At 38.1% G+C, this 17,168-nt stretch overlaps 1 protein-coding gene across 4 annotated transcripts in view; it reads right to left on the bottom strand.

Moving 5' to 3' along the window:
- FBXW11 (F-box and WD repeat domain containing 11) overlaps positions 1-17,168 on the bottom strand; it is a 76,444-nt gene that overhangs the window by 49,813 nt on the left and 9,463 nt on the right. The window contains exons 1-2 of one of the 4 annotated variants that reach the window (XM_050905170.1): positions 16,749-16,782; positions 16,593-16,672 (exon numbers count right to left, since the gene is read on the bottom strand). The exons of 2 other annotated variants lie outside the window; for them this stretch is intronic. Coding sequence is in view for 1 of the 2 variants with exons in the window: in XM_050905172.1 (XP_050761129.1) it covers positions 8,097-8,147 (51 nt within the window). In the remaining variant the exon portion in view is untranslated. Of the gene's footprint in view, positions 1-8,096; positions 8,199-16,592; positions 16,673-16,748; positions 16,783-17,168 lie in introns of those variants that run through there. One more of the 4 variants, XM_050905172.1, reaches the window with a different exon arrangement.

Below are 17,168 nucleotides of genomic sequence, written 5' to 3'. Positions count from 1 at the left end.
TTTCTTTGCACCATAACAGGATCAGACAGCAAAAAAATCCTCTTTTCCAAAGGAGGTTGAGAAAGCATAAACCCAAAGGTGTGGCTAACAACATCTCTCCACTCAAAGATGTAGTCTTCTGCAAATGCATCGTAAGAGGTATCAGGAACAACAGCTCCTGCCCGCTACTTGTGAAATGTATCAAGCTTAGCATGATTGTGTTAGCTTTTCTGAGGAACATAAATTTATGTTTGAAATTACGCTCATTTATTGCAGCTATAAGCAACAGCTCTGGATTTACTGAGGCAAGGTCTAGTATCTTGCATTGATACATGAATCCATCATGAAGAAATGTACTTGCCTCCTTAGGGACATATCCTTCCCAGTCTGAGAGATGATAGATTGTGATCTCTAAATGGTACAAGAGAGAAACACTAGCAAAAGGCAGGCTAGCAAGTCACCCGAAGGAATAAGGACTGGATCTCTAAGCTCACGTTACTTTTTCTACGTTCGGAAGTCCCCTCTGCAGCAGACAGCAGCTTAGTGAAATATCTCAAGAGGGAGTCATATCACCATTTCCTCCTCATCTCTATCATAAAGATTATTTACTAAGTAAATCACTAGCTTTTGAATACCAGCAACTTCTGAAGAAAAAACAAAGGTGAGAGAACTGCCCACCAACTAACAGCCACAGGTGAAATAACTTGAAAAACTGTTTAGAAAGAGGATCAGGCTCCTGAAAGGAGTCTCTCTTCTGTTCCAGTAAGCTTGCAGCTTGGGGATGAAGAGTACAATCCTTAGTGCTCTCTAAAAACTGCTGAAAACAACAAAAATCAAAAAAAAGCCCTCGTATGTATTAAGTTGTTTATACCAGCAAAACCCTTTACCCACAAGCCGAAAGGTTAGTGGTTGGCAGCACTCGAACGGCCCCACCCCGGAGAGGCCACTGCGGATGACTCCAACCTGCAAAGCGGTTTCGCAGGCTGCCTTTCACCTCCCAGCCTGCAGTCGCCATTTGCTGCACGCTTACCACAGACCAGAAGGAATACAGCCGGACCCGTCCGGCAGAAGCCATAGACAGCTACAAGTGACTGATGTACGTTGTGTTTGGGGAAAAGCAGGAACCAAAACTTACAGATATTTACTCCATTTGCTAGTCTTCTGACAGCAGGGAACACACTTCTGCTCCTCAGCTAAGGAAACTAAAGAGGAAGAGCTCTGGTTCATAGCTCAATACTAGCTCACTGGCTGAAATTTAAAGTAATCTAGTAAGTAACCACTCTCTTCTACTTAAAAATAAACAATATGAATTGATGCAATAAAGAGAAGGTCTCTCTTCTTGCCCCAAAGAAAGAACAGGCTTAGTTAATAATTTAAGGCATAAAACTGAAAGCACTCAGATACACAAAGGATGACTGAAAAAGTGCTTATCATAACACTTTCCTTCAGATAACAAATCACACTTAGGAAAAAAACCAATCCCTGCATTTTACATTTACTTATCCTATTGGTGTCCAGACCTAGCAATAAGCCATGGCCACACCATCAGGAAGCACCACAACAACCTGCTGTCACCAAAAGAGACTGCAGCCAGAGCCGTACCTGGCTCTCATGAGACTGCATCCAGACCACTGGCCCCAGTTTTGGGCACTCCACTACAAGAAATACACTGGGATACTGGAGCACGGTCTGGCGGAGACCACCAGGATGGCCAAGGACTGGAGCACAAGAAAAAATACTTGCAAAATACTTGCAATATATGCCACTAACATCAAATTGAGCTGTCGCATCAGTCCTCAGAGTCTGCCACACACACACACAAAGAACTAAAAAAAAAAAAAAAAAAAGATATTATGAGAAACTGCTGAAAACAAAATCCAAACCGCTATTAATTTTGAGAGGAGACTCCAGCTTCAGCCAGAAGAAACAACAATACTGGGAAGCACTGCTGCTGGTTAACAGAGGGAAAACTGGACATTTTTACATCAGATCTACAGGCTGGGTAATTCAGGCCATCTCACTGCACAAAATGGCAACAGGCCTACTGCACGGATGAATTTAATTGCTTCTACAATACTATGCTTAGTTTTAAAGCTTTCTGTCTCAGAAAGAAGTCTGTTTAAAATAGAGGGACAAGCACAAATATTTCAGATATTGGAGAGAACATTCTGTTCCTTTAAAGAAAAGGAATCAAATATGCATTTCTTTTTAATGGACCTGTTGGACTGTTTCCAAAAGGAAATGGTAACAGTCCCACTGTTTTGAGGCAAAATACCAGAAAACATGTCAAAGAAGTATTTGTAAATTACTTCAAACCTAACAGAAGAAGCAAAGCAGTTGTCTGGCTATGACAACTCATTTTAACAGCTGCATAGAAGAATAACATTTTCAAAAGGATGCAGACTACACAGCGACAGGCTATTCATCATTTTCCGATTTGTGATTTCATGCACCATAGGAAAAGGTTTTAACAGAATGCACCTACTGCAGTCATTGTCATTTTAAGAATACTGCATCATGTCTGTGTCTGAATTTGTACTGTGAAGAAAGGATGATGAAGTTTTCATGTCAATAAATCAGAATTCTTAGTTTTCAAATACAATTTTTTCCAACTATAGTTTCCGTTGTTGTACTTCCTTCTGGTATCTGAATAGAAACATCAACCAACAGAAGCTCAGAATTAGTAAAGGATAACAAATAGAGGCTTAAGCAAGTTAATGCTAAGTTGTATCTTATCAATAAAGAGAAAGATAAACTTCCTTCTTTGTGCCTCAGCTCAGCTGTGATAGCACTGCGATTCCTTATTGCTAACAAATAATTTCCTTCGCAGGGAATGCTATTGTAAGGAATAAATATTAAAACCCTAATGCTCCAGAACTCCACTTGCCACTGGCAAATAGTAAGTTCTTCTGAACAGTAATAAATTATGAATTGGCCAATTCAAAAAGCTTTTAAGACCACGTTTTTGTGAAGACAGCTTCCAGTTATGGAGAGTAAATCAATACACTCCTGTCTTAATCTATAAGCAGGAATGACACTGGCAAGAACTAAGTCAATGTCACCTTCCTACTGCTTGTCCATCACCAGGACACATGGTGTAAGAATGAAAATGCAGATCAAGGAAAACCTATAGAGCTGGACATGCCATTGTGCAGAAGGACAAAGGACAGTGAAGCACACTATCGCAAGCCTACGGACCACTGGGAGAACACGCTGCGAGGAGTCAGGGTAGCTTCAAGTCTGAGAAAGCCACGACATGAATTGTAAGATCTGGTCTCTGGAGGAACAAGTCGACTTCTCGCATTGGAAGCTCTGGAAGTGAGAAGTTCATTGTTCCTGTAGTGAATCAGTGCTCTGTTAAAGCTTCCAAGCTACATACCCAACATGTGAACATAAAAGGAAGAGCAGGACACTACATACAATTAAGCTAAAAATTTTAAGGACAATAAATGGAAAGGTGTAGAAAAACACCCAACATGTTGGGGGGAGTCTAAATAAGCAAGAAAAAACTAAGCAGAGTTTTAGAAGAGAGATACGACGATCTCTAAAAAAGGTCAAGGAAAAGTGCAACTGAATACAAGGAAGAAAGAGTTGGTGGAGCAGTATTTGGTTACTAGGTTAATTTCATTACATCTGTCTAATAATTTATTCCCCAAGCACTATTTCATCACATCCTACATTATGCAATAATTCAAAGCAACATTTTAGTACTTATCTTCTGTTGCTTAATGATTAGTCTTCAATCCACACTGGAGACGTTTACTTACAGAACTAAGAACACTGGACATTTCTCTTTGCGTGACAGCGCTGTTGGAGCCATTTCCCAAATCAGCGTGAAAAAATATGTTCAAAACAACTGCAATGCTTCACGAGGATGAAGCTATGGAAGGTGATGTATCCATATGGTTGCATTACACAACTGGTAATAGAACCAGTTTCTCTAAACACCTATATAAGAGAACAGCATGCTTTTAATCTTGCAGTCAAATCCATAGCAAAGAGGATGAAAACAATAGCTATTTGAATCCAAGTGTGTTCATAATGGTAAGCTCCTCGGTACAAAAACATTATTAAAGATAATTAAGTAGTTAAAAGTAAGGCCTCAGAATCTATAGTAGCTTCAAGTATTATGAACTGGCATTTAATATATGCTTTTCAATATAACAATAACAAGTGATAGTAAGTGTCAAGGACTTTATTTCCAAATAATATTAGTTACGCTGAAAATCAGAATAGATGAGAGCAAACTTCAAGTACCACAAACGGGAATAAATATTTTTTAATATATTATCTATCTCTCTTCTCCATTCACTAACAGCTCACAGAATGCAGAAAGTAAATGTTTCTCCAGTAAACTACAGGAACTATGAAGGCATTTTACTGTGTGAGAAAAAGCACAGAATATAAAACCAGACTAACTGTGGAGAATTGGAATACTACCTCCAATCCACTGGCATCAGAGGATATTTGCTTAAACGTTACAGCTTGATTTTAGAAGAGCCTAGTTAAGTTTTACGATTACTAACACCATTATGGAAAGGCAAGAGTAAACCTAATCTCTGCTTTCTTCTTTCAGACTGATGGTAGATTACTCTTGAAGCCTAAATGTTTGAAAAAGCACTAAGACTGAATAAGAGCTTCCTGAAGAAATTCTACAAGGCTCCAGATTTAAGACTAGGGGTTTTTTTTTCCCCTCTTTCTGGTCCATTCACTAATTACTCTACACATACAACACACACAGATAACAGATAAAACTCCCAGATAACTTATGTGAATCACCGAAGGGCTTCTATATTTCCCTTCTTAAACTTCCTATAAATCATCATTACGGTAACTGAATGTGTGCTACAGAACGAAGATCTCCGGGTATATATGCCCTGCCTGTTTTCACATGGGGGCTTATAGCTCAGGAAACACTGAAGGGCAAGTCATGGTACCAAAAATAAAAAATGGGGAAAAGCAGCTGGTGCCTCTTTCACTTCCGAGTTCCCCTTCGGGCGCCACCAAGTCACACATCTGAAAGGAGAACCTTTTTTTTTTTTTTTTTTTTTTTAAATATCTCCCACAGATGCTTCTAAAAGATTCAAAACCTGTTACTCCTGGTTGCAGTTCTACAAAAATCAGACTTTTAAAAAAAAAAAAAAAAAAAAAAAAGCCTTTCTTTTGGAGGAAAATTTAAATCAACAAAGCGCTCTCTACAATTTACCAAGTAGCATGCCCCACAGGTATCTGCTTAGGACAGTTACCCCTCTTATTCTCTAAAGAACCCATCAGGAGGGTGCAGCCAGCAGAAAAGCACAAGCCCTGCAACAGGCGGAGGGGCCAGACACCCTGCTGAAATCCCTCCTCAGTAACTCCTGAAGTGCAACACGCTGGATACACAGCTTCAAAGCAATCCCACCAGCTTGAACCATGTGGTTGTCCTTGCAGGGAGGTACTTTATTACTAAAATTTGTTAACCCTGTTAGCTGTTACTATTATATAGTTAAAAATGTCCTGGGATTGTTAAATTCCTACAGGCACATGGAGCAACAAGCCTACACAAAATTAACTGGTACTTCAAATGTGGTTTTCATGAAAGCTGACAGATCTGTAACACAGATCCTGAAAACAATATAGGTTTGAGAAATTTTTCAAAGTGACACATCCTGACATAACAGATACATTAGCTATGGTTTTTAATTCTATATGACACCACATCTGTGTGATAACAGGTTTCCAAAAATCTTGTGTATAAAGCAGTATGTTCATGAACAGAGTTTTGTATTTTATCCTGTAATTTATCAACAGAAGTTTGTAATACAATGTATTCTGCATCAATTAATCCACCACCCAGCCTGGGCTGAGCTTTCACCTGTTCAATTTACAGTTAACTACTATGTACCTACTGATAGATACTGTAACAGAAAAAGTGTTCATAATAAATAGGTTTACTATTATTTCGATGGAATATATAGATTTTTCTGTTTGTAATAGTGTTTTAATAAACAGTTCAGTTGGGGAAAAAAAAACAGTTAGTCTGCCATGATGTGCTAACTGATGAGAAATTTCCAAAGAGCCGATTTATAAGAAACTTAGGGCAGTCATAAAGTTCTCCGATTCATCACTAAGGAGTCCTTGCAACTCCCAAACCAGGTGTTTGCAGAAATGCATGCCCTGCCTGCAGTAGGGAACCTGAGCTTGTTAAGGAGCCCCCTAGCCTGACGAGTCTTTTTGAAATTCACTGTGCGTGGGTCCAGCAGCTAGCCCTTCCCAAGGCTTGTAGTCCATGAAACCAAGATCTACACCCACCATTTAAAAGACAGTTATTAACAGCAAAACTGCTCCTATCCTGAAATAGTTCTCAAACTGTTAAACACAGTTAGCCATAAGTCACAAATTCACAAGTCAGGTAGAGAGGAGGTAAAAAAATTAAGCAAGAAAGGGTAGGATTGCAACCCTAGGTCTGCACCCAAGAACAGCCTCATGACAGCAAAGCAGCAGTTGTTTCAAGCTCACTGCTCACATCCCTCACCAGGGTTCACTAACAAGCCTTGAAGCGATTACTGGCCCATCCCACCAGACTCCATCCAACTGACTCCCAACATCACTATCCATCTTAAAAACAACTATGATCGCTTGCTGAAAAATTCCGAGATGCTCTTTGGCCACTGACAAGCTAGGTTCCAGGAGAAATTTTCAGAATTCCCACTGAAAAAAGTTTTATTTTGCTTTTCCAGTGAGGGGGTGAATGCTGAGGATCAGGGAAAAAGAGCAGGAAGATCTTATATTAGAACTAGCTTGTAAATATTCCCAAGACAGACACCAAACCTCTGTGACTTTGCCCTGTCATGCCTCTAAGCATCTACTATAACCATTATTTGGCCATGAGACAGTGCCAATTTCTATAAAATTGTATTATCCATCTATACGTTTATCTTGGTCACGGGTTTTTTTCCTCCCATTGAATAGTATTTCAAAATTGGAAACATAAACCATTCAAATAGAAAAACATGTTTGTATTTGAACAGAAATTCTGAAGACTTTTTTAATTCTGAAATTCAAATTTGCTGGAACTCAAGTGGCCACATTTTGCAGGCAAGAGGAGAGGTCTTGAAATAAATGGTTACTCTCTAAGGCAAGACATTCATGTTATCCAGTGTCTGAACTCAAATGGACTGACTGCAAACAAAACTCAATTTGTTTAAGTTTTCTTTCACAAAAGCAATTTCTTTTAAGTATTCACTTTGTACGCATGAAAGACTGAACCACTGAATAATGCTATTATGTTACAAAAGATACTAATATTAAATAATAGTTATGTTCTGCTAAAAATGTTATATTCAGAAACACTTTAGGAAGTGCCACCCAGTTACTACACATGTTCTGCGTTTTCTTTCCAACGTAAATATCCTGAGAGTTCAAAATTGTTAACTGGTATCAAAATCTCCCTTTTTATCGTTTTCAATCCCTCCCAACCAGCGAAAAAACAGCAGCAATTCCCCCATCTATAAATTATGCAGGCTCAGCTTCAACAGCTTACTAGAAGAAAAACAACAGAGAACTTGAGATTTAGTGGTCTTCTATGCAGAGTAAGCCCCCCATCCCTTGTTCTTCACTTTTAAAAAGTTAAGAAGCTAAGTTAACAGAGTAACCCAAAGAGCTCCATGCTGACTATTCTGCATTCAAACATGCGCAACGACTGTAATGTAAGGCTATAGCCAGGATCACGCTTAGTAGAAAATAAAAAGCTTATCCTTTCTAAATTAAATCACACAAATATTACAGGCTAGTCAGTTCATTGCAATTTAAGAGAAATGGCAAAGCTCATTATGTTATTTTTTAAATTAAATGAGAAAGCAAAACGTAGCAGGCAACATGCACAACTATGCTACTTATATCACAACTTCAGTAAACAGGCAATAAAACACAAAAGCTCACCACCCCCCGCAAGAACCTACTGTACAGAAAGCCCTCTTAAGATTCACTCCTACAAAGCAGTTAAGTAGAAGATTTCAGAAAAGGATGCACAAAAAACATTTAGCAGACTTAACAATTTGATTAAACAGAGTCCTGAGAGTTTAACAAATGTTCAACAGCATACGCATAACATTTACAACAAGAAAGAAGAAAGGCACCTGGAGACATCTGACACTGGGCATGCTCTGCAGGCATCTCAGTGCGCACATGCTCTCTACCAGGTTGGAGCAGCCTAGCCACAAAGACCTTGGCACAGAACACTGCAGGGTGACAAAAAGGAAGGAAGAGAAGAAGCAGTTAGATGCCACAACAAATCACTCAAGGCAGGCAACTCATTAGTATGTTAACGTGGGTACTTATCTATGTTATTGCTACATTAATCACAAGGTTAGCGGCCAAGGGTAAAATAACGACTGAAGATCCTTTTCAGAAAATAAGCCATCCCTCTGTCCTATCAAGGATAACGAGCTGATTTTCCGCATTTGCAACCGCTTGGCTTTAGTGCCCAGCTGAACATTTTAACTTACTACCAGTAGTATCAGAGTTGTTACAGTTTGGGTCCATCAGTTCAGCAATGCAGCCACACATTGCTACCGACAAAAGAAGTTCTGCTGCAAGGGGGGAAGATGCCTTACTCAGCAAACTGGCCTGGCCGTAATTGCTTGCGAGGTTTTTACCTTTGTAGTCACCCTCAGGGAACAGAAGTGCAGGAGCTTTTCATTAGGGTGGCAAGCCTTTAGAATACGACCTGGAGCAGCTTCGGTAATTAAGGTTTGGCACCCTGCGCTGCCTCAACTTTCTCAAACAATTTGTGCTTATTTATTCCGACAGCAAAGCCAACATTAACGTCTGAGGTTACAGTCTATGTACTGGGACATTGACAACCAAAAAAATGTATTTTTTTAGAGAGGAACAACACCTAGCTAAGTTCAAATTGCAAGACCAAGTTCTGCTTAGTCAAGATGCATGGTATCCTGATTAAATGGGTTATTGGGGAAAAAAGTTTGTATTATCAGTTGAGGGTATCCTAAAGCCAAATTACACCCTAACTACATTTATTACTCATACCACCACCCAAGCCAGCAAGAACCAAGCTTAACTACCAGACTCCACATTGCTGACACCAGAAGTTAGGAGAAGTTTGGAAATCCTTTTTGTTTCTTTTCTAAAGCTGGAGAAGTTTGATGCAGACAGACTCCCCAAACCTTTTATAGCTCCATGATATTATTTTACAGTTCCTTTTAAGGACAGAATAGTACATACGCTATGTAACCATCAGATAAAGTTAGGGAAAAGGATTCAATTCCTCACTATCAAGCAGTGCACAAACCCAGCTCTAAAATTTGGCACAGACTTAGCTTTCAATATTTTTCACACAGGCTTCCAATTTAGTTATAACAAACATCAAATCTTTAAAAGAAAAATCCCACACAGACCAAAGTTGAAAGTGGAATAACCGGAGGTGAAGACTCAGGGAAAGCGGTTTGTGCCAGTAACAAGGGGAAGGAGGGAGCCCAGAGCAACTGAAGAGGTTAAAAACTTTTTTTTTTTTAATTTCATATCTTATAAATAAAACAAAAGAAAGCCTAATATTTTCATCTCTGTGCTAAGGAGAGAAATTCAAGCAAAAACAGGAGAGGAACGACCCTAGCAACAGCAAAACACACTGGAATTCTCTCTCCTCTTATCCAGCAGGACGGTTGCGATTCCATATGGATGTTCCGCACTATGTACTTGTCATGTGAAGAGTGCATGCATATACCTTAGGTACAGAGGTAAAAATAAACATATTTATGCTATATTGTATTATTCTTCCTTCAATATCAAAATAAATCAGTTTTCTATTATTAAAAGTTTCTTATTTAAAGCTTAGAGAAACGTAATTTTTCATTTAGCTGTCAAGTAATTAATCCAGTATATCTATAATTACTTTGCAATAATTTACTTTGACATGTCCTCACACAAGCACTTGAAATTTAGTTCCCAGACTTGTTCTAAGATAGTCAACCACTGACATTAGGGAAACTACCTTAATTTCAACAAGACACCAAAAAAAAGATTTTCATATTTTTAAAGAAAGATAGGATGCACTGTTCAAATCCACTGATCATGATATTGAAGATGCAGGATCTTATATAGACCATTTACAGCTCTGCTTCAAAACAAGCGTATATAATTCAAGAAACTTCCTTTCTAATCTGTTTCATTATTTAATCTTATTTGGCACAACACCTGAAATGTGCTTCCGCAACACTGCACCATCGAAATTCAGGGCATTGCTGCAGGTATTTATTAAAGCCCAAATAAATTTTTGCATTTTTAAACATAGAAGCCCAGTAAAAATTTTAATTCTGCTCACATCACTTAGTCAAAATCATTCGTTGAGAAACACAACAAACTTCTCTCCTAAGATTTTCAGATAAGATGTACAAAACTGTGCATATAATCTGTATAATGAATCTACACCTACAGGACTCCACAAATTATAAGCTAAAAGTCACTGGTTTGGGTTATTAGACTATGTTTTCTTTTAGGAACTACTCTAGCTAAATAAGCTGAATTTTAAGAACTTAAGAGAAATATGGGTAACTTGAGAACAATTTCTTAATTTAGTTCAAAAATACATTAGACACAGAGGCCATTTCCATGCCAAGTTTAAGCCACACAAAACCCTTTCCACAGTATTACGAAACACTGAATAAAAGGATTTATAAAAGTCACTGGACACTTAGCTGTAGCAATGATATTGCGCAATACTACAAATTAAATATTGCATTCTACTTCACACTAAAACAGGAATGTGCAAATACTTGTGTGCTTCACTGACATGTTATTTCTTGACCCTGCTTGCATAGGAACTGTCATAAAAAAAAGCATAATAGTGTACTAAAGATTTAATTTTTGCATGACAAGAGCCTGAACTTGTGCCTTCACTTTCCACTTGCCTTTCATCAGGATGCCAGGGAGATGCAGCACGATTTAATAAAGTTTAGGAGAGGGAAAACGACACTGGCCAATGGGCATAATATTAAATGTACATATAAGCCAGTGTCAATCCCACCGGCAGACAACAGAACCATACAGGTTAAGATAAGGCCAATCAAAACTCAAATTTTAAGGAACAAACTAATTTGCAATGCAGAGTTTTAGTCGACTCGCATGAAGATAGCTGTGTGTTCATCTGAACGCACTACTTGCAGGGGAGGAGCAAGCAGATGAAAGAGGGGCTTTACAGCTTCATGGCAAGGAGTGAATGATGCTAAAAGAATAAAGACAAATAGAGAAACCCTCATTCTGATCTTTTAGATGCCTTACGTTTGGAAAGATTAACACATGAATTTTATTATTATATGATTGATTGTAATTCTATACACAAAGAACTGCTTTGGTGGTCCAGCCTCAGGAATTACAGTTCAAGATTTAGGTTTAAATCTTAAATCTCAAACTTAAGAAACCTACGCAAATGCTTGCATTTGCATTCGAAACTATAAATTCTCAGTAGTAAAAACAAATATGCTTCAATGTCTTTAAAGGTCAGATGCTAAGAACTTCTTATATTAATAGTAAAGCACACAGCAGTGTTCTTCCAATAAATCAGCTTTGTAGGTGGTAGCTTCTAGGACAGAGGCACCAAAAAAAACCCCAAACCTATCAGTCCCTGAACAATCCAAAGTTTTTATTCACCTTGTACTTCTCATAGGTGTGCAGTGCTGCTATTTTGTTAAAGCACTGTAAAATGTCCAGAAACCTTTCATTTCAGTGCATTTGAAATTAAGAGTTACATCCAAACAGAAACCTTCACACTTTCTTACACCTTAAAAAAAAAAAAAAACAACCCACCAAACAAACCCCACCCATTTATCCTATAAAGCCCACTAAATTACTCAAGAAATGAATACAGACTGTAGCCTGTGTTCCTGATGGAACTAATACACCTTTGATACCCACTGATGGAAATACTGCAGTGTCATAATTAAGAATGACAGCATTTACATAACCAAGCTTTATTGCTGGAAGATTTATAAAGTACTTATAAAACTCAGAATTTTTCACCGCATTCATTGTATTTACACAAGATAATTTAAGGAATCAAAACTTACTGGTGTGCTTACAGTTCGGGAAATTCTATTCTTAAGGCAAAAATATCCTTGCTTTTGAAAATCAGTTTCTAGACAGAGTCCAAAAAAGATTGGCAAGGGGATGTATTTTGGAATTTCAAAGAAAAACACAGTAAAACAAATGAAGGAGCTCATTTGCTCTGTTTTATTAAGGAGCATTACTAATTATACGAATTCACTCCTCCTGCAGCAACTTTGTTCTTATGCAGTTTATTACAAAACGAAATTGAACATAAGAACCTAACAAATCATTCAAGTTTACAAATCCTAAACTCTGAAATGCTTTTCCCAACTTTCTTGTGACAACAAACCAGCTCCTCAGTAAGGTTAGTTCATGTTCTGGATGTCCACAGGGCTACGGATAGAGAGTCAGACTGGCAAAAAAGGCACAACCAAAAAACTTCAACCTTCATTCTGAATTCTCTTCAGGTTTTTAGCTATAAGAAACTCACATGCTATTCAACATTGGTAATTTACTGTTTACTTTGATTTAGGCCTGGACCAACAGAACTGATACTTCTTTATTTCCATTAACACTTAATATTGATAAATTCATGGGGTAACTGTTGTTACTTAAAACCCTCTCTATGGCTGGGAATGACAGACACATTCCCCAGTAGCTCAGATTTAATGCTGCAGAAAGGCGTATTCTGAAAAGCAAACTTAGACTTAAGTACAGTATGACCATTTATGAAAGCTATATGCTCCCAAGTCAAATTTAGTATCAAGCTCAGATCTTAGTTTATCAAAAATCAGCATTAACCACAATAAGACATAAAAAAATATAAAGCAGTAACACTGTTCAAAGGCCTTCAGTATTATTTTACACTCGGCAGGGAATAGTTGCCAACTACTCAAATTCCATCCCCTTTTGCTAGCTGGGATATCATCCAGATCTTACCTGGTGTTTTTACCTCAAGTGATTTATTCAAAACAGTGACAAGCAGAATAGTGTTGAACCAGCTAGGTATCGGAACAAGTAGTCTGAATATTTGCAAGAGGTGGAAAAGTAAAAAGTGTCAAAGTATACTCTTAGGTGTGAATACTTAATCAGAAATGAAGTGTGGGGGCATGCATGTAACACAAATACACGTGTTCCACAAGTGACAGCCTGGCTTGGCACGATAACACATTCACTACGCTGCACATTTTGGTACAACATTTAATGTCTTTGCTGAGGTACTCGAAAACAAAGAAACAATTTACGTCAGACCAACAGCAGTACGTTGTATTCTTCCTATTCTCATTTCAAAACCAAGTTGTCCCTTGAGAGATGCAGTGTATTCACATGCTGCATACAAGTTTGTTGGAATCGGTGCCATCACATCACTACCTTTTCCACGTCCAAAATGCAATCTCACATCCAGTCTCGAGCGTCTGATTTGGAAGGCTGTTTGAATGCCATTCGCACAACTTATTTCCAAAAATCCATGGAGTTTTACATATGCATTCCAGCATTCTGCTTCGATTTAAGAACGGCTACATTCTCAGCTCAAGAAATTTGTCTTAAATGTCATTTACTCTTGCATTTCTGTCCTTTGACGAACTACAAATGCAAAAGTAAATTTCTCAAAATAAGTATTCACGGAGTAGCAAACTCATTTCAACTTGTGAAATGTTTTTGTTTATTCCTGTTTATTCCAAGATGATTCTAAAAAAATAGGTAACCAATAGCTGAGTCACACTTTTGTTAGAAAAATTGATTTAGCTAAATGATTGCCATTCAAAATAAAAATCGCTCAATGTTACAACCTTCCAATAGCCATTCAAGATCTGCACGTAAGCTTCTTACATTTGGGGAAAAATACTGAGGAATCAGGAAATTTCAAGCAAGACAAAGGGAAAATAATTTATCAGATAAATTCTCCTCATTACCACACCGTTCTTCTAGATAGGACAATGAATTCACAGAAGGGTGATCGATAACGCAGTCCCACTCTGCTCCTGAAGATCAAAGTATGCGTTTGCTACAACAAAATGAATGCTACAAAAGGAATATGGGTTCAGTGGAGAAAAGATTAAATGCTTTCTTTGAGTATAACAACAATCTTACTCCATTATAATTTATTCATCAGGATAAGGCTCATGAGATGCAGTAGCTCATTTTCAGGAAGATACAAAAGACTAGGAAGAAAATCCTAATATGTTTACCTAAGTCACTCTGAATGTTAACTGAAATCATCTAAATTTTCCAAAATACACAGTACTTAGATTAACCCTTGCTTCTTTCATGTATGTACGTCCCAATTCCCACAGTTTCAAAACTCCAGAAGTCTGATATTCCTTTCTGCATTAACATAGCCTTTTTTATGTAACATAGGGTATTTCAAAAGAAAAATGCCTTTCCTATGCTCTTATGCAGCAGGAGCAGAGGTGTTACAGACATCCACAGACAGCAGCACACCTGCTCATAGTAAATCATAAAAAAGGGGGAAAAAAAAAAAAAAAAAGAAACACTGAAAAGAGACCTAGCACTGCCAATCGAAATAGAAACTTTGTAGAAAAGTAGAAACTTTGAGCGAATAAGTTAAACACTTAGAAAATCGTGGCTGAAACTCGTCTAAGATGTTAAAAGTTGTCTTAGACTCTTTTCTGTATTAAGCTTTTAAGGATGAGGCCTAACACAATCTAAAAATAATATGAACTCCATCTGAAAATCTAGTATAGACAAGGCAGCGGGCACTTTAACTTGATGAGTTTAAATGCATATGAAGTGTAGGCTCAGCACGAAATAAAATGCTAGCTTCACATGCAGGGTTTGTACCTCCAGTACTGCAGAGGAATATTTACATAGCCTTTGACAGCTGACTTACATTTTACTTTTTGAGATGTAAGATTCAAAACCTGGCCAAGAACTAAGCCTCCAACCTGCATATACTTGCACTGGAGTTCAACTTAGCTTTACTACTGCCTCTGATAGGACTGTTTCATGTTTCAAAAAATTAAGCAACATTAAATATCATAACATCAGGGATCTTAATCAGCAGGAGAACACATTTATGCTTCCTCTTTCCCCCCCTTCAGTGTATTTTAAATTATTTCCTCTTTTCAGTTTTCATCATTAAAGATGACAAGTTCACTTCTGCCTCCCCCTTCTCTCGTCTTAGAAAAAGGCACACCCTGAACACCAAATGTTCCACGGGAAGATGTTATTTTGCAGCATTATCTACAAGGTGAGTCTGATCGGTGTGTGGGACAAATTCAATTTGATATTAGACAAGACTGCAAGGAATGTGTCAGACTAAGGTTAATGAGTATTTCCCTTAGATTTTCCCTCAGATTTTTTTAAAGACTTATACTAAAAAGCATGCCCAAGACTTCTCCACCCTAACCAAATAAAATTCATGTACTCAGAAAATCAAACCGGGAAATGACAGTACCCTGTGCACAAATAATTCATTATATATGTATTCATCAATTAAATTCAAGTATAATTTTTGCACAAAATACCACACCAGCAAAACAAATGCAGAGCTAAAACAATACATGAGATCAACAGCACCTACAAGAGTTTCTTCTACAGTAGATTAAATATTGAGGTCTTAACATTTGCTTTAATAGCTGTCTACAAAAGAGAACACTCAAGCGGCTTAGTGTTATTGCTATTAATATCAAAAGGAATTGAGGCATACTGCTTCGTACTAACTTTAGAAATAAGTTGCCAAGTTCATTAAAGCACTAACTTACAATAAAGCTAGGCATTAGGAGAGGTGCAGGTCTCCCGTTCACACCACATATTTAAGTCACATAACTTTATTTTCCTATCAGCCAGGGACCTGGCTTTCCTTCCTAACGCACACAAATACCTTCCAAACTTGTCTTTAAGATAACATGTTGCAGCCTTTTACAGTCATCTCAAAATCTCAGATGAATGTGACTCAAAATACAACCATACCCCCCTACTCTGAAATAAACCCGCTATAACTTTAAAGCTCCTCCTGAAAACCGTGCCTTACAACTGGCTCACCTATGCTTTGAAAACAACTAGGAACAGAACTTTACGTTGAAATCTCATGAAGGATCTAAAAGGCTGACTCCAAGTGCTGCCCACAACAGAATTTCAAATGGCATTTCAGCAGGACAAAGCTACTGGAATTTGTACTATGAACAACTAGACAAGTTCTCTAAATTTCTGATGAACTCATCAGAGGACACGGCTAGAAATCAGAGCAGATAGCTATTACTTTCCTGAACTCGACTGAGAAGTTCAATGAAGGTAAGGCTGCTTTCTCCTTTCAGAAGCAGGATTTGTAAGCCATTTGCTTAGTGCCCCTGTACCTGTAGATACTGCTTTCCAGCTCCGCAGAAGGCAAGTTTATGTTATGTTCCTAGGTCTGTTTTTCACAGTAGATTTGCAATTTCCTAATAAACTGCATGTGTATTTACTGAATATGCCCCTCCTTACTCTAAGCTCAGCAGCTGACTTGGTGTGTTCTAACGCTTTAGGGACATTAAGCAGTTAAAGCAAGATACTGAATTTGCGGACAAACTCATCTAAGCAGAAGCAGCAAGATACAGTACAGGGTTACTTCTTACCTGAAACTTTGTTTCTGGGCTTCAGATCCACCAATCCAGAATGAAAGGGGATTCGAATGGGTTTTCCTTCTCAGACTTGTCTGTTAAAAGAGAGCAGCCAATCATCTTCAGCTTGGTGTACCTACTTCTTTCTTGAACGAAATCCCCATTACGTACTCCTAATGCTGTTAGAGAGACAAGGCAGCCTAGGCACCTTACCAGTCCGGTAATGACTACGTTAGTGGGGTCATCGGATTGGTGGATCTAAGACAAAGAAACGGATTTACGGACAAGAAATTGCTCTTTCCCCTGCCCTGAATCACCCAATGCACAACAAGTGTTTTGGGGCTACAGCTCACTTTGCAAAGACTAAGGAAGACGAGAAGAAACTACAATGCAAATAACGAAGCAAATGCTAAAGCTTCAGCTGCCAGCTTACACCTCACAAGCCTGCTCCATGAACTGCCAGAACAGTAATACACAGGTTTTCAAAACAGTCCAATTCTCCTAATTTGCCATATACATGCTCTAAAGCATTTTATTGCAATGATTATTTCCCTGTTTCCAAACTCAAAATGATCTGACTTGCCTTACGTA

This window comes from Gymnogyps californianus, chromosome 14 (genome assembly GCF_018139145.2).
Source record: "Gymnogyps californianus isolate 813 chromosome 14, ASM1813914v2, whole genome shotgun sequence".
In the NCBI taxonomy this organism is placed as follows: Eukaryota; Metazoa; Chordata; class Aves; order Accipitriformes; family Cathartidae; genus Gymnogyps; species Gymnogyps californianus.
Note: the sequence above shows the minus strand (reverse complement) of the source record. Positions and strands in the feature narration are given on the sequence as shown.